This window comes from Syngnathoides biaculeatus, chromosome 19, assembly GCF_019802595.1.
Source record: "Syngnathoides biaculeatus isolate LvHL_M chromosome 19, ASM1980259v1, whole genome shotgun sequence".
NCBI classification, from domain to species: Eukaryota; Metazoa; Chordata; class Actinopteri; order Syngnathiformes; family Syngnathidae; genus Syngnathoides; species Syngnathoides biaculeatus.
The window spans coordinates 6828590-6853039 of record NC_084658.1 but is presented as its reverse complement, the minus strand read 5'-3'; the positions used below and the strand labels follow the sequence as shown (position 1 = coordinate 6853039).

The following is a 24450-nucleotide window of genomic DNA, read 5'->3' as shown; positions in this document are numbered from 1 at the left end:
TTGTCTTTGGCTAAGACAAATAAGACCATTGCCCTCCATGACATTAGCTGTCATTTGAATGTGTTAAACGGCCTCTTTGATGACACTAAAGACCGACAGGGTTTCAGTTTATATTTGTGCAGTGAGTGCACTCAAATCTTGGCGAGAACCCCGCGACCATATGAGAATAGTAACAGATATTTAATAGCATTACTGACAAGTTGGGCGTCACATTTGTTTTACACTCGGGAGAGAACTTGCACATGCAGTCTGTTTGATCTCATCATACACGATCTCTGATGCAATGACTTTATATGCCAATACTTTGACAGCAGGTCATTTAAAGAAGTACTGCAGCGGAAAAAACAGTGTGAATATGAGAAATCACAAGAAGATGAAGGAGGTAGATAGAACATAACACCAAGCTCAGGGTAATAAGCAGTGGAAAACAATGCAAAATTGAGGCACCTGCCTGTTCTCGTACCACTAATGCAACAGCCCGACAAAGACGCTTTGATTTCAAGCCGCAATTTCTTCCCTTGAGACCTCATTAAGAGAAGGTCACCGGGAGGTCTTTCATTGCTTGGAGGGTACATGCACATTAGCAACAAACGACAGAACTACAAGTGAACACTGGAAAGCTATTTTTTTTAACATTTTTAATATTTGGAATCCATTTCAGTGCTTGTTGATAGTCGACCTTTATAGGGTGAGAAATGGTATCTGGGAACGTGAGTCAAAATGGATGTCTCACACCTTACTGCAAGACAGTAGAACCTTGTGACTTATTCTGACCAATCAACACATTGTTTAATTTAAATTTAGTGGGCTTGCTGGACCTTGTCGCAGCTGACTGGTTGAGAGGCCGAGTACACCCTGAACTGGTTGCCAGCCAATTGGAAGGCACACAGACAAACCACAATTTGCACGCATATTCACACCTATGAGCAATTTAGAGTCTTCACTCAACCTACCACGTGTGTTTTGGGGATGTGGGAGGAAACCAGAGTAACTGGAGAAAACCCATTCAGGGATGGGGAAAATATGAAAACTGAACAAAGGGTGAGGCCGGATTTCAACCCAGGTCCTAAGAACTGTGAGGCAGATGTTCCGACCAATCGTCCAACCTGAATATAACTGCTATCTATCTATCTATCTATCTATCTATCTATCTATCTATCTATCTATCTCTATCTATCTATCTATCTATCTATCTATCTATCTATCTATCTATCTATCTATCTATCTATCTATCTATCTATCTATCTATCTATCTATCTATCTATCTATCTATCTATCTATCTATCTATCTATCCATTTTTCCCAGTGTGATTGACCCTAATGCTTCTCCATGTGATAGGATATTACATGCAGTTTTACTTTTGCTATAATTACAAAACATACAAACCAGCAGGGGAAAAAACATTTAACAAGGCATAACATCTTTATTGGTATACATAAATTCATCTCAAAAGAATTTGCACAAATTATGAGCCTTGAGATCTCAAAAGTCTTCAGCATTTCCCAGAAATACTCAATACAGGAAACATCTATCTGCCTTTCACGTACCCAAATAGTACATACAGTACAACTAATTAGAAATGTCTTTATTCCTTTCATTTCACTATCAAACATTTACATTACCAATACAAACAAGTTATAGCCACTGTCAAAATACAGGTGTGCAAATTGTTAGAAAAATACCCATACTCATAACAGATTCTGTATTGTGCTCTGTAAAAATATTTAGAAATAGTATAGAATTGTTTATATATAAATGTGTCCAAGATGCAATGCTGCAGATTTAAAAAAAAGGTTCCAAAAACAACAAAAAATTCCTTTAAACCCTCAAGTCATGTCTTCATGGTTCTGAAGACAAAGGGTGTATAAAAGAAAAAGTGAATAATCAAATATGGTGTTATTTGAACCGACTAATGTTTTAATGTTATACTTCTGTATTAAGGTGTATATATATATATATAAATTCCATGATATATTTAAATTTGAACACATCAGATTAGAATGCTTGTTTTGTGTAGTTGTGCTCTCAGTTTGCATTTTATGCATGTGTTAAGTGTTTTTTTTCCCAAATGTAATAAATTTCACATATAAATGTTAGATTCTGATTTTATGAGTTTTAACCATTGAACTCTAACCAATATTAAAGCCCTTTTTAAATGATGACAAGAGATGGGCATAATAATTGATTTTTTTCTTCATTAATGAGTCATGTGCTAAACTGATTAAATTCACTTTTAATTGAGTAGCAACTACTATCCTATCCAAAGTAGGACATGGTTTTGCACTTGAATTTTTCAAAGGGTCAGATTACAGAAAATTGAAACTGGATTTTGTTTTTACTGTTTGTATAAAACTCGGTAGGTCTCTAGGGTTCGTTCCCACCCATCAAGTGCGAAATTAAACTTACATTTGAGCTGTGTAGTTTTTAAAATAAGAGCAAGATTTTCTGAATTCTGAATTTTTCAAATTACCGTGAATTCCCCAGAATTCACAGAAGCACAATCATGTCAAAAAACGTAAAGCAAAGTTCCAGTGTTACCAAAGATCAGTCGTGGGTGGTTATGGTTAAATTAGCCAGTGGTGGCTTTGTGCAAGCGCCATTCATCTGGAGTCCAGAAGCGGAAGGCTAAACATTTTTTGCTCTGGAGGGAGTCACAAAGTCCATTGTCGCAAATAACACCACAAAAGGTCGTAAGGGGCTCGTAAAAGTCACTAAACGCCGTATGGGTTGTTTTCACTGACATCACATTTTTTGCTGAATTACCCATACACCACTGCACGCCGCCATTTAACCTCTCTACCTAACACATACCAGTGTTGTAGACTCCGGAATGCTCGCCGTTACCATTTGTGTTTTTGTGTTTCACGGGCGTCTCGGGGCTCAATTACACAATAGAGGACTTGCTAACCATCAGAGAGCCTTCTTCTGACTTTTCTTATGACTTTTTTTCTCCAACTCGCCAATTCGCTGAAGCTTTTTCCAGAGCTGCTAGTCAGCGCGCTCTTTAAAGCGTTGCGACAAAGAGGCTTGCGATTCGGGATACAAGTCCGACTTTGAAAGCGGGGACATCGTCTAACGGTTCCGACAAATGACTTTGGACGTTCTGACTTTGTGGACTAGTGCCCGACACTGCTATCACGCTGATTGTGTCTAAGCTAACAAGCTTAATTGAGGCCAACATTACAGTTAAAATCCTTTTTTGTTAGTCACTTGAAAGATTCGAGAATTTTGTTAACTACTAGATTTGTTTATTCTTTTGCCTTCTCTCTTTGTCATCAAATTTTACACAAATAATAAACATTTCGCTTTGCTTGTGGTGAGGTAATATGCAGGTTTTACTTTTTGGAAAAAAAAAAAAAAAAAAAAAGGAATAAATGAAATTTGCCTTGACTTGAAAAAAATAATATTCCACCGCCTTTCGTTTTCCATGTTAGCATCCAGGTAAGTGCTCATATATATATTTTTTTTTATATGGGCACTTACCTGGATGCTACCACGGAAAACGAAAGGCAGTGGATAGGTGCACAATACTGCACCTTTGTGATGCAGTCCTGAGTCTCATGATGTGTGTATGCCACATAACCTAGTACTCAGTCTGGGCTTGATGTGCTGCCGGTCACGTCTTCAATAAATGCAGTGAGAAATATAATGTCGTCCACCTTGCGTATGTATGATAATGGAGTTCAGGGACAAAAAATGGCCGCCGTCCGAGGCCACACAATGCGTGACGTCACGTGAAAACAACCCATTCTTCCGTGTGCTTGAATCGGAAAAGGTGTGCAGCTGCGCACTTTTCTGGCTGCGCACATTCTCAGCTCAAGTCAAACATCTAATTTAGTACGCACACACAAGCAAGGTACGCACTTTAGGTGGAGCAAAATTATTTGTGGGCATTCTCCGTCAAATCTGGACAGCCATACAAACTACACACATTCGCTGGTGGATTGAAGTACTTATTGTCTTTCGCACCTCTGAAGCTGCTGTTAAGTCTCGTGCTCCATGAAGGTGATACATTATAATTCACATTTTGCTTTGCTTAACAATGACTAGCAAGTGGCTGACTCATGTTCCCAGTGTAGATATATACTCACCTTTTACCCAACGGCCATAGTATATCCCTACCAGAATGCGCAGTTGACATTTTATATGCATGTATTAATTAGCGTGAAAACTACAAGTGCAGCAGGCTTTTTTTTAATCGTTAAGGAGAATTTCCTCTGTAAACATCCTGCTTTCAACGGAGTTTGTCTGAAAGCGGCACTCACAATCGTAATGGTGAATTACATTTTCAATAATTAGTTATTATTTGATTTATGTCGACCTATGATTGAACTCCAAATGTGTTCAGAGTATTCTACTGGATACATTTCATACAGAATCAGATAACTTGCTCTCCCCTAAAGTGTGTTGGAGCGACGGGCAGGTCAGCAGTGTGACAATGAACTTGTGCTTGTGCTACAAAATTGAATTTCACATTCAAAGTGTGCCGTGTTGGAACCCCTCAGTTTTCAATGAGTCACGCCCCCTGGTTCGTTGCACATGCAATGTGGTGCTTACACACGGTGGGTGTGTCAGACATCAAGATGTGCAAGCCAGGTACGTTAAAAAAAAAAAAAAAGACCAATGTGCAAATGAGAGAATATGGCTCCACTACGATTGTCATGGCAACAAAAGATGCACTCACATTTGCATGAGACGGATCAGCCCCCACGAAGCAGAGATTTAGACCAGAATTTGAAAGCTGGATGTTAAATGTGATGTAGTTCTTATCCTTCGTTTATTGTCATGGAAGAATGTCAGACCTTTTGTTAAGACACCTGGGAACTCTTTAAAATTGTGAAAAATTGCATAATGCGGCTCCTTTAAATAAAAGACTCAAATTTTCATTCATTTTCTCCTGTCTACAACTAAAATAAAATATATTTAGCAAAATCAAAAATAATTAATTTCGGCCAAAGTCGATATTAGGAATTGAATCAACTGCCCATCCCTAATGCTTACCAGTGTTTACAGACACATACAAACAATTAATCCTTTGTCATGACAGTAAACTATATAATTTTTTTTTCTTTTCTAAAGTCAAAGAAAGTCACGCCTTAGCTGCAATAGAAATGACACACAGTTCCTGTGAGGTGAGTTAACGCATTAAAAAGCATGACTCAGCAGATGACAACAGTCACAAGTAACCTGCACAATATTATTAAGACAAGGATGGCAACTCCCAACGTCCTCATCTTTGAATAAGGTAAACAGTGGTACTGTTAAAGACTTTTAAAGGCATTGTTCTTCTTCACCCCTGCCTCCCCAAAAACGCTTAAGTCACAGTTACAGCAGCCTTTCGATCCTAGACTAAAACAACGGTGGACATTGGAGAGAACACAGGGAACTAAAGCCCAGTGGTGTCGTGTAGGCATGTGTTGCAATATGTATTTAAACATTTTATCTGGATTTCAATAAATAACAATAAGACCTTTGTTAACGCTCCTCTTGACAGCCGGCGTAAAAACGAGAAAATCCTTTGCCAGGCATCAGTCGACGAAGGAAACCATTTTATATTGGGCCATTTCAGTCCATACTATATTTATGAAGAAATATGATGCAATGACAAAACTCATGTTTATTATTAGATGTTATGAGCGTTTGTGGATTAAATGTTATTAAGTATTTTTATATAACGGGCAGTTGAACATTTTATTTGTTTTTAAAGTTGATTGCTGGACCGAATCAAATCCTCCTGGATGGTATACCGACCTGAAAAACGTTAGTTCCCTACCGACGCGATAAATTGTACTTTAGCAATAATGATATAATTTATTTTTGGGGGGGAAAAATATACTCCAAGCTCTTTTGAAGAAAAAAAAAACATATTGCACTTGCATTTACAATAAAATACAAATCAAATGGTGTGGGATTTGAACAATAAAGGTAACCACTATCCCAAGAACAACAAAGAACAAACACAATTTAATAAAAAGAAAAATGCCTCAACAGTACCATGCAACAGGGGGTTGTTTTGAGCAGTGTTGGATGGAGCTGGACAAACATTTAGCTTTTAAAACAGTAAGACTGGCGAGTGACCCTGCCAACACTCACTGCTTAGCAACAAGCCAGGGCCAGCTTCCTGCGGCGGGAACCTCCCCCACCCCCGAAAAACGCTCCGCATGTTCCCACTGCGACTGTTAAACACCTCAATCCCGCCTCGCCATCGTCACCTTCTCGCGATGGCAAAATAGTAGGGCAGCTGTTTTCTCCCGTCATCTAAAAGTGCAGCTCCGCTTTCTCCCGGCAGCAAAGTCCGTCAGCCCGCTGCCTCCTCTGGCTGCAGGGGCCGCTGCTCGCCTCGGCGCCAGCGGGTTGAAATGACTTCCACTACATTAGATTGGTTTATTATAACTCATTAGACACAACGTTTCACCTCAGATTATCCAGAAGCCCAAAGGACTGCTAATTGGCAGGGGTGGTCCACGCGGGGGCCTGTGACAGGTCGGTGGTAGGGACGCCTTCCCGATTCTCTGTGGTGTCATGCTATTAACCAAACACCTCCGGCTGCCACCGTGACTCGTCGGCGCCATTTTCTTTTTTCAAGGCAACTGCATAGCTTGCCGTGTTTTCACTGCAAAACACAAAAATGTTTTATGCATAATCTGCATTTGAGACATGGGTTTCATAAAATACATACAGTGCAAAATGCATACAGTGCAACCTCCAAAGTCAAACTCAAATGGTCAGTAACCTGCTTCTCTTCAAAATTGTTTTAATTTTAACACCTCACCGAGTTTATGCCCGTCAAGTTACTTTCTGGTGGTGTGCCTTCACAATAAGAATATTAGCAAGTTCACCGAACATTATGGCTGAAGAATACAACCATCTTGGTCGCTAAGTGGCCCATCACAGAGGGTTTTCTGTTTAAGTGTGAAATTGTAACATCAGTTAACAGGGCATGCTTAAATGTTGCTTATTTTCCTTGCCCAAAAATATTTACATTATGCGACCTACCTGTCCTGTACCTGTACCCCTATACAGTACAGCATACTGCATGCAGGATTGGGTTTACATTTTCAGGGACAAAAGTTAATTTAGTTTCAAAGCGGCACCTTTTATTCATGTCCAGCATCATGGTTTTGTTGTGAGATTAATTAGTTTTTAAATAAAATACATTTTGTCTCATTGATGTTAAATTGTCAAACATTGGAAATGTTCTATTAAAATCTTGTCAGGGTTACTTTCTCCAAGTTTTCAATAATTTCACATAAATTTTCTTTTTATTTAAGGGAGTTGGTGGGAGGGGAGATACATTGGAAAATTAAGATATTTGATTTTTGGAAAAAAAAAATTCAGGCCAAATTGTCCAGCCCTACTGGGTTGTGACCACTTGTAACGGTCCCCATATGGGCAGTATTATCTAATCAATGTGGAAATATATGACAAAAAATGAGACTGAATGAAAAATGAGCAGTACGGTCACTTGCAAAATATGCAAATCTATCCTCAAGTACAATATAAGCGCAAGTGAAATAAAAAGAAAATAAAATAATAAAAAATTCCTAATTACTTTGAGACTGGCTCTGATCTTACAAAACATTCTTCTATGGAATACAAGATCTGACTTGCCTGCCCATTGAAGAGAAAAACATGCGCAGGGCTAATTAAACAACTACATTCAGTGTACTGTAATGGGGAGTTGTACAGTATTTTTAATCATTCATTTCTATACTGGCCCGTTGAAACATGAATGCCTTTACATGAAACCTGTTATACAGCGAATACCCATTAAATCACTGATTAATGGACTTAGACATTCAATCCTTAATGCAAACTTAACATTTAAAAGAATTTCTAACTTAAAAAAATTAAACGCAGTGTAAAAACTCAATAAAGTAATTTATAAGCAATGTAGAGGGAACAAGATCTTGTTTTCAGAGCAATACTGCGGCATGCTATAAATACTGCTGGCCTTATGAAGTGGTGGTTCGTCTGTTTATTGTCAGGCAACATAAAAACACATCTTGTGCTTTGGGGTTGCATCATCACTGTTTCCTTTTTGTGCTGGCATGATAGTAAATCCCCCCCACCCAAAGAAAGAAAGAAAGAAAGAAAGAAAGAAAGAAAGAAAAAGCCTCCTTTGGACTTAATCTTTCAGATGCTCACCAAGTTCAAATCTCACAAGATTTGTTGAAATCTCATGCGACAATGCTTTTATCTGACTTTGAAGCACATTTTACAGTTTTGGTTAAACTTTTGGTCCACTCGACCCTCACTGTAGCTATACTGTGTCAAAATAAACTTACCTGAGAATGAGCACTATCATGTCAGAAAATGGACAAATATAATTGCAAGGCCGATATTCAACAGCATTACCATAGCGACAAGGATGGAGTTAGGACCCTGCAAAACAAGATGAAATTAATTAAAATTTGTGAACATACAGAAACTGCACATTACCATGCAAAATATGCCCTCTTTGGTGCCGTGAGCAGTATAGTAAAGACAACACGGCTGGCTGGAATTTGTGGCATTGTGTAAACATGACTGGAGCAGTAACTTTTCTGTGCAACTGGTGCACTAATTAATCACTTAACGCTAGAGAGATTCATATCAAGAAAAACAATAGCACAATACTCCCAAATTTCTTTTGGTAAACATTTTTCCTGGTCATGCCATGTTTGCATGGTCACTTGTTACTAGGCAGAATAACAAAAGAGATCGTGCACGTGACGTCACCGTTTTCACTGCGCCATATTGCCGGTCAAACAAAGCTGCCCGGCAGTGCGGGAGTCGTTTTCAAATTGCCCGAGACCTGTTGTGCTGTTGGTTGTCACAATAGACAAGACAGTTCTTCAAGTAGAGCATTCTATACAATACCAGCTGAAAAGACGAGAAAAGATTGATTTTGGATATTAAACGGGATAGATGGTGCCCAACGAAATACAAATGCCTGTGTAGCGATCATGGGATTTCAGGTAGGAATTATTCTTCTCAATCTCAAATTATCAAGAAGAATTTATAATGCCAAGTTGACTCATTTGAGAACAATGTAAATTTAAAAAATAAAAAAAACATCTGTCACAGAGAGGTTTACGGAGGCGTGTGGCAGCAATACGCTTCCATGTATGAAGGAGACGACTCCTCCTCCTAATTTTTTTCCAATCATAGTTAATGAATGCAAGTTTGTGTAAAACCTGGGTTATTTTCTTCTAATATTGGTATTTGTGTTGAAAAAATCTGAGTGGGTCCATCACAATGTGGGATTTATTCCTGATTGAGAACAGATCCAGCAATGAAGTATTTGCATGCGTCCAGACTTTTATACGCTGTCAAACTCTTGGGTTTAAATGTCGATGACTTATTGACCAGATACGTGTGTATATCTAGTTGTCCAAGACAAGTGGAAGCGAACTAACAGTCAAATTTCTTACCGGCGAAAACATCGACTTCGGCATTAAATATCGTCATATCGGACAAAACTCTAGGTGTCATGCTATGAGACATATTTTCATTTTGTCTGAATGGAATTAACTTTCAACAATGCTTTGTTTGACCGGCAATATGGCAACGTAAACAAACACCCGTGATTTTATGGCGTAGGTGCACGAGCTCTACAGAGCGCAAGCATAATTGTTGCATAGACCAAGGCAAAATAATGTATCTCTCAGGCATGGCCAGTGAGTTGTTTCAAATGGAAATTTAGGGGAACAGGAAAGCCGGTATCAGAAGAAAATCACACAAAACACCAATAAAGGATTACAAGACAAGTTTCTGGGAAACAATTTTGCAGTTGAATTTCTACTTGTGTGTATTGAAAAGAAGGGGAAAAAAGGACTCCAAGTGCACAGTTTCCACTGATCTTAAATACAAAGTCCACATATTCCAAGACTACAGTGTGCTTGGTTAGAAATTTGTTTGTGACATTAATACTCACTGTTTCCTCTGCGGTTTCTGCTATCTCCATACTGGATTTCTTTGTGTCTGCGAGGCTCTTTGGCTTTTGGGAATCTTGCTTCCTGAGTTTCGGGTCACTCTTGTTGTCCCGTACAGAGGCCGGCTTCGGGGTCGGAGTAGACCGAGGCTGAGGTGGTAGGCGTGCCAGGGTAAGGGCACTAGGCTCTTCCCCTGGGTCCTCCTCTGGGTCAGGGGGTGGTGGGCCCTTTACTGTAGCCTTCACATAGTAACTGTGGTATTCTGTGTGGAGCTGGCCATTGACAGGGACTGCAGGAGGTTGTGCGGGGGCACCAGATGGAGGGTTCGGCTGTTGAAGTTTAACGGGTTTAGGGGGAGCCTCGATGTGCATATGAGTAGCTTTGGGGCCATCGGGGACAGACATCCTCTCCTCTTTGCTTGACTTCTTGCTAGAACGTTCATCTTTGCTGGTTTTGTGGGCGGACCTTTCCTCCTTGCTTGTTTTACGGGAAGGTTGCTCCTCCTTGTTGGTTTTACGGCTGTGGTTGTTGGCGAGATGACCTTTCTTCTTGCTGGAGTGAGGTGAGTCGGGAGGCGAGCCCGTTGGACTATTAAACGGAGAATGAGGGGGGGTGGTACCTTTGCGGTAAAAATGGGGGGAATCTCTTGGCGAGTCTTCTTTCTTTTCAATGGGGACCTCCTTAATCTCCACGGGCTCTTTAAACTGCTGTTTTACATAGTCAGGCCCTGTGCAAGTGAAAAAAGAGATTTAGTACAACACAAAACTGTGTGTGTATATATATATATATATATATATATATAAGCTATAATGCAGATCTTTTTTCTGCATTTTTGTGTTTTCCATTGCTCTTTATTTCTCTCAATATATTAGGGTTCAGCCTGCCATGGTAGCAAATTTTTTAGGCTGATACATTTTCCCCAAAACTATCAGCCGAGAGCAACAAAAAAAAGAAACATAAAATATGAACAGTACACTGCTGGCTTGGGAGATAACCAAATGTTGAACGGATGCCAGTTCTATTTAAAAAAAAAAATCATCTAGTGTCCAAGAACTCACACTGAGAGAGCAGGGGCCTCTTATCTAACTCTTCCTACCTCGTTCAAGGATCTAACACCGAGCTGCAAACTGTGGCTGAGAATCGTTGCCTTTCAACAAATAATTTAATAATAATAACAGTAATAATTTAGTTGTTCACATATTTAGCTTTTTTTTTAGGCAGCCTCTTATTTTGAAATTGTATTTTGAAATTTAAAAAATGAAAGTATCATTACAAAGGATGTCTTCTTAATCGACAGCGAAAGTTGATGCTGTTGCTCCCTTTCACGCAAACATAGATTGCTTGTTTAGATTTTTCATGCTGTCCTCAAATAAACATCCATCCATCAATCCATCAATTCATCAATCCATCAATCCGTCAATCCATCCATCCATTTTCTTAGTTGCTTATCCTCACGAGGGTCGCGGGGAGTGCTGGATCCTTTCCCAGCTGTCGGAAGGCAGGGTACACCCTGAACTGGTTGCCAGTCAATCGCAGAGCACGCCGAGACAAACAGCCGCACTCACAATCAAACCTAGGGGCAATTTAGAGTGTCAATTAATACTGCATGTTTTTGGGATGTGGGAGGAATCTGGAGTGCCCGGAGAAAACCCACGCAGGCATGGGGAAAACATGCAAACTCCACACAGGCGGGGGCAGGATCAAACCCAGGTCCCCAGAACTGTGAGGCCAATGCTTTACCACCTGATCCAACGTGCCGCCTTCAAATAAATATAGAATGTAAATTTCCAACTGCATGTGTGAAAAATCACACTTAATCTGTCACCTTGTACTGTGCTGCATTTATGTTGTTGTGTGCGTGCTTCTTTCCTTAAATTAGTCAGTGTTAAAGAGACTATAGGACACGAACAATGCTGCTTTACCTGAACAATATTACATACTTTATCAAATAAATAAGATAATTGAATAAAATATTTAAACAGGTGCTGTGCTGACTACGTAAAGAAATATTGTTTTGGTTAACATGTTTAATCCTTTAATTGTTGGTGTAAATTCAATTTCATATTAAGTGCACAATTAAGTGATTTTAATGTTAGTCCATTTTGCATCACCTTAAACTATTGGAAATAGAAAATGGGTTTGAAATTGTGGGTCAATTTATATCAATTTATATGCAACCTACATGGTTCACATGAGCTTTACCTCGAGTGTAATTATCATTAGTAGGGCCACAGTCAAGTTTATGTAGAGATGGATCCACCAAGCGAAGTTAGTAAATGCATTTGAAATACCGACAAAAAAGGCCCATATTAACAGTAATTGTTCATGGTTCAGAGTATGCAGTTTGTAGAGAGGTGCTACTGGCGCTAAGGGTGATCGCTAGTGATGATCGACATGTACTGTAGTGTGATCATTTATTTGCTATTTACCCTCTTTTCTCATTTAGTCTGCCTTAGTCAAATGACATGTCAAGGTTTGTTTGAGTAGCACCATTGAAGAGCACTAAATCTTCTGCTACCAACAACCAAGAGTGAAGCCATGGCACAAAGGTCAACTGAGAATTAAGTTACGGGATACGTGCCACAGTGGTGTATGTACAGTAGTTCCGGCTTCTGCCTTAAAATGATATGAACAGGTGCTGCCGCTCATCTGCTTACAACTTTTATGCTTCCACTTGATGGGTCTTGAGTGGACCTTGACAGGGTCAAACAAGGTGGAGCGTGATCCCCCCCCGCCTCTGGTGAGCAGCTGAAGGAAGGGACAGCTGCGCTGCGTCAGCCACGTCGAGGGGGGAGAGTGTGCTTCTCTTGAGCACACAAGGATCCCAGCTATGTCTCCATCGGACGACAGCGAGCACACATTGGCAACAAATATAGCTCAATTAACGTCACCGCAAGAGCCCACGCCCACCTCGACCCTCACTGCTCCCCTCCAGGGTGCTGTGTGTGAACCAATCATAAAGGTCAGGGTTCTGTTCCCTGTGACCCTGTTTTGCCTTTTGAAGTGCACACTCCCAATGTGGGTGATAATCTGCTATGAGTCTGAAATGTCAATTACGAACAACGAGAGGTTTAGAGACCTGGTTCCTACCCAAGAGGATTTAGATTTAAAAAGGATTGGCACAAGTGAGAACATTTCCACTGAAAGGTAGCCATTAACTACATATAACAAATGATTGTGCGGAAGGTTACGTTAGACAACCGCAATGGCACACCTTCTCTGACATTCACATGATCAGTCTGTGAATGGCATGGAAAGAGGAGTTAAGAACATTCAGAGTCCCTGAATTTCTCTAACACTATTGACTAAAAAAAAAAAAATCAAGGAAATTTAGTCTAATGCTCATCCCAAATGAAAAATATTTAGCAGTTGTTGATTTATTTAAAAATATTCCATCATAATGAAGATGAAGCATCAATTAATAGTAACGACCCAAGACAGAAAAACATTGGCCATGTATATTTTGGCGTTGATACAAATGAGAACAATTAAGTCTTGGTAGTGTAGTTCTACTTTAAAGAATGCATTGAAATACACAAGGTGGTTAATATTTACAGTATACTATTAAGGTGGGCAGGTTCCTTCTAATGGATTAAGTGCTTATTAAAAAAAAAAAGCATGTCCCGAGATGACGTTAACACTGACAATGACTCCACCACACAAGAACAGTGAATATTTGCTGGCTATTATTTGCTTGGCCAGAGTAGACGTTCTCTTTCAGGTAGTTGTCATATAAGCATAAAACGAATAGGGGCTTGTGTTTGCACTCAAAACATGCAGCCAATGGACAAATGTGACTCAACGCCAAATGAAAAGGCCATTCCTGTTTCTTAGACTCTTGGATGTTGCCTTGCCCTGCACACTATGATGATGACATTGTCCACACTCTCATTCATGATCTCACTTAAAAGACAAGGACACCCTCTGCACAGACTCGCGGCTATGTGCGGCTCATTCTCTGCGGCCGTGGCATGACCACCGATTTCCACAACACAACAAATGACTGCACAGTGTCACTGCCAGAGTGGAGCATCCATGTGGATTAGTGGAGGGGGACAAGCTCGAATGAGTACCATTGTCAATGCGTTGGTCACTCACTATTCTGTGGTGCCTTCTGGCAGAGGCCCAAGGTCATGCTGCTTCATAAGCCTAAATATACTGCACGGTGGGAGCGAGGGAGAAGCGCCTCTTTGGTACATAGCAGACAACACAACTTCAAAGGCACTGTGAAATGAATTAGTTTTTTTGCACGTGGATACAGCAGACGATACGTACTGTAATTCAATATCCACTCACTGGTCACTTCTGGTATGTAACTAGTATGATTATCCCTTAAAGAGCTATATCAAAACATACAATATAGGGCTCCTCAGTTTACGGTAGCATTTATGAATCTGTATGCAAATCGGACTGCACTATTGTACAATCATTAACCTAGGTTTACATAGTAGTAAGCTCAGAATTACATTAAGTATAGTATAAATGTAATAATGTTCTAAAAGACTGATACGACTGGCTGACTTCAGTTGTAGTGGCAATTTATTCCATTTGCCTGCAGCAGAGCAGCTTAAAGCTGGTTCACCAATTTTTGCTTTGGACTTGATATATACTCTTACAGTCTGCTCATATTTCCAAGCAAAAGGAAGAATTTGGGGTTGGAGTGGGGGGACATGTTAGTGTGTGGAGTTTGCATGTTCCCCTGTGCCTGTACGCGTTTTATCTGACTGAAACGTGTGTTAAATATGAAAGGACTGGAAAAAAAAAACATTTTGGGCTGGTTTTATGGCTCCAGACATAAGAAACTAGTCTCCTAGCTGTTAAGAAGAAGCCTTAGAGAGCCTTAGAGAGCGCAGAAAAGGCTTCCATACAGAATAGAGCTTTGTTTTTTGGCACAAACACAGCCCTACATTGTTAATATTTGTAACCCTCCTCAATCTTCCCATCTGCTATTTCAGTGCTGGAACACAGAATCTGACACTTTTGCGCTCCCTGAATGGATTCATTCCAAACAGCCAAACTGCAAATGCAATGTAAACCTATAAAGACTATTTATTTGAAAAATGTTGTTCCTAAAAATGGAAACCAATGTATAGAGTGTTTTTCCATTCCACGTATTCCTTGGATAGCCACGACACATTCCCATCTTTAAATAGCTTGAAAACATACATGCCATATTTCTGCAAAACGTCCCTCTAGGTTTCCGCAACTGTAGATGAGATGGCCACCTATCCCAGATGTGGGGTGTGCACTATTGGAACAATATTATACAATATAGCCTAAATGTATAAAGTGAAACCCAGGTTTAAAACAGAATAGAAATTACCATTGAGTACAAAATGCGTAGAAGATAAAAATACAATACACCATTAACAGGAGGCCTACTGGTTGGTATCACCACTTAAGAGCATGTCCTTGGTCCTATGTATGAATGTGGTTGGATGTTTGGTGGTGGTCGAGGGGCTGTAGGCGCAAGATAAAACAAGTAATACATTATTACTATTATTATTGGGCAGCACAGTGGTGCGAGCGTTCATGATAGCTATTGCCTGACAGTTCTGAGGACCGGGGTCTAAATCCCAGCCCCATGTGTGTTTCGAGTTTCCCTGTTCTCCAGATGCGTGCGTGAGCTTTCTCCAGGCACTCAAGTTTCCCCCCACATCCCATAAACATGCATTAATTGGAGACCCTAAATTGCCCTTAGGTGTGATTGTGAGTGCAAACAATTGTTTGTTTTTATGTGCCCTGCGATTGGGTGGTAACCAGTTCAGAGTGTACCTACTTACCCTACCCAAAGATAGATGGGACAGGCTCCAGCACTACCACAACCCCCCAAGGGGCGCACCCCCCAGTTTGAAAACCACTGGATTAGATTGATGTCTACTATTTGAGGAAATGCCGTATTTGAGAATATCCGCTTCCGGTGAACTTATACTATTTGTGCTTAGGGGTCTTCCAGCTACTGTATTTTCCGCACTATAAGGCCCACCGCATTATAAGCCGCACCTCCAATGAATGGCAAAAATTAAAACTTCTTCCTTATATATACCGAATTATAAGGCGCACAGAATAGACGCCTCATCCTGCGAAAAATACGGTACCTATTTTCTTTAACCTCTGGATTGAAATATTAAAAAAAAACCTTGGAACCATACACTTTTAATATTATACATTTTGGAGTTTGAAACAGGCCTAGCTAATAAAACCATGTGACGCAAGGCTCTTAAAGGTTACCTGGTTGGTAGAAGTTTGGCGCAAGCTCCCGAGCAACTGCTCTTGCAATTTCGGCATCTTGCACCGCAGAGATGGCGGCCTGGTCTGCAGCCTCGCTCTTAGTCCTGGCATGGGCTGTCCTACAATAAAAGAACAACATTGCTGTCAACTGACAGGGAAATACAGGTTGTTTGATTCTCAACTGGTGAATTGGGACTCAAAAGTGGGTCACGGATTCATTTTGTGTAGGTTACGGAGAGCTCACAAAAACATTATGCATATGCTTGTATACTGGTTATTTTTTTCACTACAGTACAGCGGTTTAGTTACTACATGGAACATACTGTATTAGATAAAGGACAAGAAATGTTATCCACTTGTGCGTGAGTGTTGCTGTACAAATACCGTAAGAGCCGCTCAGATAGCAGCTGTCATGGCTAGCAATATGCTTTTGGTCATATGTCAAACTCATTTGAAATGCTATTTGAAAATATAATGTACATGTGTTTTAAGAGACTATTTCTAAAAGTAAACATCTTGATTTCTCTTTGGATAAAACACTATAAAAGAGGGTTGTGACTTGGCAGCAGTACGAAAATGCAGGTTACAGTATCTCACAAAGTAAGCAACAATTATTATTCTTCAGATCCTCAGACAGCTTGCTATTAGGTGCTTTATTGCTCTTCCAGTAAGCACAGATGGTTTGAGAGGGACATTACCAATGTTAACACACCTGAGACCTTGTGCCTTCTTCTTTTTCTTTTCCTTTTGGCTTGTTCCGTTAGGGGTCGCCACAGTGTGTCATCTTTTTCCATCTAAGCCTATCTTGTGCATCTTCTTCTTTAACACCCATTGTCCTCATGTCCTCCCTCACAACATCCATCAAACTTTTCTTTGGTCTTCCTCTCGCTCTTTTGCCTGGCAGCTCCATCCTCAGCATCCTTCTACCAATATACTCACTCTCTCACCTCTGAACATGTCAAAACCATCGAAGTCTGCGCTCTCTAACCTTATCTCCAAAGCATCCAACTTTGGCTGTCCCTCTAATGAGCTCATTTCTAATCCTATCTAACCTGTTCACTCCAACTGATAACCTCAGCATCTTCATTTGTGCTACCTCCAGCTCTGCTTCCTGTTGCTCTAATCCGTACAGCATGGGTAGCCTCATCACTGTTTTATAAACTTTGCCCTTCATCCTAGTGGAGACTCTTGTGTCACATAACATACCAGACACCTTCTCCCAGCTGTTCCAACCTGCTTTGACCTGTTTCTTCACTTCCTTACCACACTCACCATTGCTCTGGATTGTTGACCCCAAGTATTTGAAGTCATCCACCCTCGCTATCTATTCTACTTGGAGCTTCACTCTTCCTCCTCCGCCCCTCTAATTCAGGCATATATATTCTGTTTTACTTCGGCTAATCTTCATTCCTCTCCTTGCCAGTGCGTGCCGCCATCTTTCTAATTGTTCCTCCGCCTGCTCCCTGCTTTCACTGCATATCACAATATCATCTGCAAACATCATGGTCCAAGGGGATTCCAGTTTAGCCTCATCTGTCAGCCTATTCATTACTCCCGCAAACAGGAAGTGGCTCAGCGCGGATCCCTGATGAAGTCCCACCTCCACCTTAAATTCTTCTGACACACCTATGGCACATCTCACCACTGTTCTCACACCTATGGCACATCTCACCACTGTTCTGCTGTCCTCATACATGTCGTGTACTATTCTAACATATTTCTCCGCCACACCAGACTGGCGCATGCAGTACCACGGTTCCTCTCTTGGTACTCTGTCATAGGCTTTCTCTAGGGCTACAAAGACACAATGTAGCTCCTTCTGACCTTCTATGTACTTTTCCACAAGCATCCTCAAGGCAAATAATCCATCTGTGGTACACCTGAGACCTTGTGACACTAATGAAAAATGGCTAATTGGGCCCAATTTGGACAGTTTCACCTTGGGGTGTACTCACTTTTGTTGCCAGAGGTTTAGACAATAATGGGAGGGCATTGAGTTACAGTTATTTTGAGGGAAATCAATAAATAATAAAATCAATAAATCAATATTGTTGGTCAAACTGTACTCAGACTGCAATATATTTCAAATTTCTTCAGTGTTGTCCATTAAAAAAATATGATCAAAACAATCTACTTTGCTCCTCCATCTTATTCTACCTCATGTCTGAGCTATAGCTTTCATGAGATAGTAACACTACCCCTTGAGCTTAGATCGCAAATCCAAAGCCAAATTTTCTCCAAATGGAGTGGATGCTCCATCCGTAATCCAGTGTGCAGCAGGGTGTACTGTGCAAGTGACAAATTCCTAAATGTTCTGCAGTGGGCACTGATGGAAGGGAAAAAAATAGACATCTGTCTTCATGCCAACAGTAAAGAGTGGTCGCAAATCCTCAGGCTAAAACCCATCACATAAAACTGGCTCGTGTACTGTACTATGGCCATGCTCAAAACTGCCAAAATTGAAGAAGAGTATTATCTTTTGGGATCAGCGCAAGCCTAGTATTAACAGCAAAATGTATTGTGACGTTAACAAAACTACAAAAGCACAGCACGCGTGTCACTGGAATTCTTCCAAAGGAGGACCTAATCAGGCAGTGCGTCAATGAAAGCCTGAGGATTTGAAAGTCATCATGTACTGGAGACATATCAGTGGAAGCATGGACAGCTGCACCCGCTGGCTTACGTTAACCTCCCTCTTCCATCTTCATCTCTACATGCTTCCTCTGTTGGCCAATAACAGCAATCGTAATAATAATAATAATAATAATAATTGGGGAAAGGACGTCGGCCTCATATTCAAACATTCTGGGTTTCAACCTCGGCTCTGAACTTTCTGTGTAGAGTTTGCATTTTCTCTTCATACTTTTTTTTACTCCAGGTACTCTGGTTTTCTCCCACATTCCAAAAACATACATGTTGGACTTAGTGAAGACTATTATTTGTCCACAGGCGTTAATCTGGATTTGAATGGTGGTTTATCTACAATGAAGGTAGCCTGCATTGAGTAGTAACCAGTCCAGGGTGTAAACTGGATGAAGTCGCTGCTCAGTCGTGACCCTGAACACATATGTGGAGGAAAATGGGTGGATAAATAATTAATGAACTAGTTAACTATAAACAACAACAGATATGACATTTCATTTAAATTCCTTCAACCAATGGAATTAGAGTTCCGTCCCTCTATTCATCTTTCAGTCAGAGTGACCTTAATGGACGGAAGACTATTTCAGACTTGTCGGACTGAGGGATGTCCTGTTTGCGAGCGGCACTTTATTAAAATGCATGAGGAGCCATATGGCAACGGTTCGGTTTCCTCCCCAGAAATAAGTCGGTGTGCGACCCAGAGGACACACTGGGGGCTGTATTTACAGACAGCTTGCATGGTCTCTCGAGAAGCTGACCACTGACCAGCTGCAGATGAAAATGTAAAAATAAGTTCACAGAGAATTTAGCACTGTCTGCGTAGGCAGCTCTCATGCGGCGCTTTATTTGGTGCTGTGAAGCATGTAGCACTGCTATATTCTGGGAAAGCTCTGGCATCTTTTAAAATGAAAGACTGGTGGCCAAACAACCACTTAGACGACAAGTAGTGTAACATTGCAAGTCAAACCTAATCCATTCAAAGACTTGACATCCAAGTTCTTTTGTTTCCACTACAGCGAATAATGTGCGGTAAATTCATTAAAACCTCATTCAACAGTTCAGGCAATGTTTACTAAACAACTAACAAAATAAAACTATTGCCAATTTAAAGGTATTTGAAGACATGAAACACAAATAGCATTAGCTTTAATGATTTCAGATGCATGCTATTTACATTAAAATCTACTTGCTAAAATTAATTTGTTTATGGAAATGGTGTGCAATTAATTGTATCGTTCATATTGCCCCGAAAAACTGGAGCCCTCCTCCATGGCAGGATCACTAAACAGCCAAGCAAGAAAAAGCAAAACACACTTGTGGTGTTAATCCTTTACATAAATGGTCGCCAAACGTTTTTAAATTTTTTTTGGTTCACATAAAGCAATATTTAAGCAGACCAGCATAGAAACAACTACTTTGTACATTTTTTTGTTTGTATTTTTTTGGTTAAAATACATCTCACGTTTACACTGATGGAGGTTGTTGCAATTAGTGGGACCCCTGCACTCGTTTCTTAAATGATCCTGTCCAATCTCGGCGTAACAAGCGACAAAGATAATGTAATTTTGTTTTGGTTAATTTCATTCCACAAAACCTGCTCCAGAAAAATAGAATGTTGGAAATGGAATCAAGGTAATCACTGCTTCTTGGGGCAGTTTTGAAGGCTTAATTTTCTCGCCTGCAAGCCTCTTGGCAGATTTATGCACAGATGATTTGGTATGTGAGAATCACCTATAGTATACATACTGTATTTTAAGTAGGACGGCTGATCTTGTCTCTTAGAAGAAGAACTTTCTTGAAAGTTCTTGGCTTTAATTCTTCTGTCTTCTATTATTTGATCATTTCCGAAGGAGCTTATCCAAGATATTTGGTTGTTACTCATTTTTTACTTTTACTTTACTCTTAGCTTGTGGGCTTACTTTTAAACTGTCGGATCACATGACCAAAACAGCTGTTTGATGTACACAGAGACACAGGCAGATGCACCGCGTTTTCACAATACCACTTCTTAAAAGTGTTGTTCAGTATCTGCTTTAGATGCTTACTGAGTTGAGCATAAAAAGAGTTGCCGACATTTTATGTTAGAGAATCGTTTGTTCCTTATGAAACTGAAATAAAATTTGAAATCAATTAGCTGGTATGTCAACAAATCTAAACAGAAAGTAAGGTCATGTCACACATCTGCTGGTCCATTTGTTGCCCAGCAGACTTTGTGGGGTGCAGTTACAACTGTCTCGTAGGCCAATAAAAAAAAAAAAACTGGCAAATGGTAGTGATAACACATGAAGAGCTGATGTGCCTCTGGAGAGAGAGGCATTTAATTTATGTATTAATGTTTCCCATTGAATTACCGCTCTGCATGAAATGCAAAATAGACAAAATGAAATTTCATTAGGTGTACATGTTACAGTCTAAAAGGCATGAAGCCATTGTGTGTGCCTCACAAGGAGACTATAGACATGCATCTGCCACACAAGAAAGCACAACGACATGCACACGTCTATTTCTGCATTGTGTGAAATGTGCGCCTGAATAAGAGCAGGCAGAAATGTGCCATGAGTGTACACAGCATGGCTGTGATACATCCATCGAGGATTATAACTGTTCCCTTTAGGTAGAGCGCTTCAGCAAGTCCCGGAAGCGACGCAGACCATTCCGAGACAGGATGTCTGCGGGTGGGAGGTGACAGGCAGAGAAAGCTGGGGAGTCACAGTGGAGGAGAGTGAAAAGGAACGTGAGAAAACATGAGGCTTGGAGTGGAGAGATTCTGACGCTGGTTAGTTGTATTCCTGGCAATACTCAGTATGCGTCTATGGAAATTTTGGAATGCCAACAAGTTCACCCATTTGGGTCTATAGCAACGCTGTCAAATATTAGGGAATACTACTGTACTTAAATGTGTGAATAAAGAACTACATTACCACTGATTTAATTTCTTCCAAACACTTGTTTGCTACCTGGTGTCTATTTTTACTTACAATGACAGTTTTGACTGATTGCCATTCTAATTTTATCTCAATGTGATCCAAATCGGACATTTGTCAGCAATTTAAGTACGGCACACACATAAGTGATAATTGGTCGATCCAAGACAGCAAAGGCTTAACTGTCAGATTTCTTAGAAAAATGCTCATGATTGATGATTCTGAGGTGTGCCGGGTGTGTTTGAGTGATTAGTCCTGCTGAACTGCTCAGAAAACAGACGTAATCGTAAATTTGAAAATCGTTCAAAATTGCCGATCACTGTGGACTAAACCGAGGTTGGCAAATCCCCGGACTCTCTGATCGTGATATGAAATAGAACGATAGACGACGAATCCCACGGACATATTGTAGGTCTGTGACCGATACTTTTTTTTTTTTTTAAAACAATTTGAATTCAGACGTAGAGCACCACCTGTTCCAGTACATCTCCTTTTGAGTCCTGGAGGCACCCTTCACCCTCAGGTTGCACAGCGGTGTTGGTTCCAAGCAATTTAAGATGCAGCGTTTCAGGGTTAGTCACACACACACGAGGCACGTACGCACGCTGCCGCACACGCACATCGAGTATTTCTAAATATACTCTGCGCTTACATTTCAGTCCTTGCTTAGAGCATTCCTCCATAAATATTTAAGTGCCCCCAATGAGTGTGCATGTAATTAAGCTTCGGTCTATCACTCATCAACTGGGCTGTGGTCTGTGTGAAGATGCTCTCTCGCACACGTGCTGACACCCCGCAACACTCACCCCAACTCCCATCTTATTTTCTTTCCCAAATATCTTCCCTCTGTACAGGATGAAAAGTGGAATGCTGACTGGTCTGATATATAATAGGCCAGAAGATAGGTTTTGACTGAGACCGCGGTAAAAATCAGCGCTTGAAAATCTTTCATTAACTGTCAGCACTCTCTTTCATCACCTCACATGACAAAAAATATATTGATAATAAATGAAAAAAAAACTACTGTAGCGAGTGAGGTCAAATTTCAGGGATAGACACCACTTGAGAAGCTCTGGTGAAGAACTGTACTCTATACTGTACTGAACCATATTGGTATACAAGTATGCGGTAGGGAGAAAAATATATTACACCGTTGCTCATAACGGTGGACTAAAACCTCTATGGCAGAAGGCTGATCTGGCTAATGCAGTCCCACTTCCAACTTTGTGGTTGATTGAGGAACCCGTATGGACCCCTTGGCTACTTGAGGCTGGATTACTGTTGACTCCACCTTCTCCTGTCCTTGTTGAGACTGGGCATCAGATCTGCTGTACCAGTCACCAGTTGCTCTGCTGGCACAGGTCTTGCAGCCCCCATCTGACCTCTTGCCACCCAAGTAGGTAATTTTACTTGCACCTACAGGAGTAATGACTAATTCTCTCAGTATCTTTTAAGTCTGCATTGACCCGAAGTAGAACGCCAAACACAAACATGACACAAATGGCCACTTCTGCTCCTTTACCTCTACAGCTTGACTCGCCTCATTTTATAATGGATGATTATTGATGATGTATGTATGTTAGTATGGTACTAATAGTATATACTAATGAAAATAGTATGGTATGAAGCCAAGCCGCATTGAATGCATTAGTTGGGCAGATAAACAACAATGGAAGAGAATGATGTTCTCCTCAAAGGCTTCGGTCTGTTGGTGTTTTATTCACGAGACTGAAGATGGCAAGCAAATGAGCTGCTGCAGTCAAATTGAAACTCTCTATTATATTGCAGCAAAAGGGTAAAATGTGTGTTTACTGTCAATTTATTGCCATTTTAAAAGTTAAAGTGATAGGCCGATGTCAAATGTGTTTGATCAATGAGCAATCATTAGTGGTTTACATTGACAATGTGATATTGGCTCATCACAGTAGTAAATCATCAGTAGTTGCCTGTGTGCTACTATTGAGCTCTTACCTCAAACTAATTTAGAATAACTACACCAATACTAATGCTGTTAGAAATTAGCCAACATCAGTGCAGATATTACTTAGCCTAAACACTTGTACAGTACCCAATGCTAAAATGGCACAACTACCACATTTGACAGACGATTGCTGATGATCTGTCCACTCATTAAAGATGTCTGGACATTACGATGGTCTGAAATTGAACGTGTTGAGCATGTATTTGTGTGCCCCGTTGGCGCACGGCTGAGGCTCGCAAACATGCACCTGATCTTGGTGGGTGTTGTTGTGACGGTGACACCATATCTCCCGGCTGGGATGATCCCTGTGCTTTTCGTGAGTGGTGGGAAGGGGGTGGGTGGGCAGCACAGATTCACATTGCTCTTTGTGTCAACAGGGCTGGTGAAAAATGAGCACAGCTGATGCAGCTAATGGGCGACTAGAGTGTAGAGAGGTGAAGCAAAACAGAAGAAAAAAGAAAAGGGAATAAAATCCACGACAACAGTTGTGTGAAATATTCTGCTTTTACATAGATAATAATGTTCAGTTTTCATTTACTCTGTCAGTGATGTGATATGATATGCTGTTCAATGAAGTCACAAATATGCAAACACTTCTAAGAGTCTCAGTTTTTTTCTGTTTTTGAGTTATTAAAATGAATGTTACGGATTCATTTTTTCACTTCATCCATGTGTCTTCGCTTGGAGAGGAGCAGCATTTGTCCAAAGTAACTGCTACGAACAAACCAACATCAACGAACGGCGATTGGCAAA

The 24450-nt window shown here is 40.5% G+C and overlaps 1 protein-coding gene and 1 long non-coding RNA gene across 4 annotated transcripts in view; one reads left to right on the top strand and one right to left on the bottom strand.

Moving 5' to 3' along the window:
* Positions 1–1417: 1417 nt before the first annotated feature.
* The window catches only part of jph1a (junctophilin 1a), a 34465-nt gene continuing 11432 nt past the window's right edge, over positions 1418–24450 (bottom strand). For 2 of the 3 annotated variants that reach the window (XM_061805597.1, XM_061805598.1), the window contains exons 4-7: positions 16150–16268; positions 9921–10645; positions 8290–8386; positions 1418–6614 (exon numbers count right to left, since the gene is read on the bottom strand). In XM_061805597.1, the coding sequence (XP_061661581.1) occupies positions 8306–8386; positions 9921–10645; positions 16150–16268 (925 nt within the window). In that variant the 3' untranslated portion in view covers positions 1418–6614; positions 8290–8305. Of the gene's footprint in view, positions 6615–8289; positions 8387–9920; positions 10646–16149; positions 16269–24450 lie in introns of those variants that run through there. The other variant, XR_009792762.1, reaches the window with a different exon arrangement.
* LOC133492838 (uncharacterized) lies at positions 10424–24267 on the top strand. The gene is made up of 4 exons (XR_009792763.1): positions 10424–10480; positions 21407–21568; positions 22176–22288; positions 24075–24267. It is a non-coding gene; the product is annotated as an uncharacterized LOC133492838 (long non-coding RNA).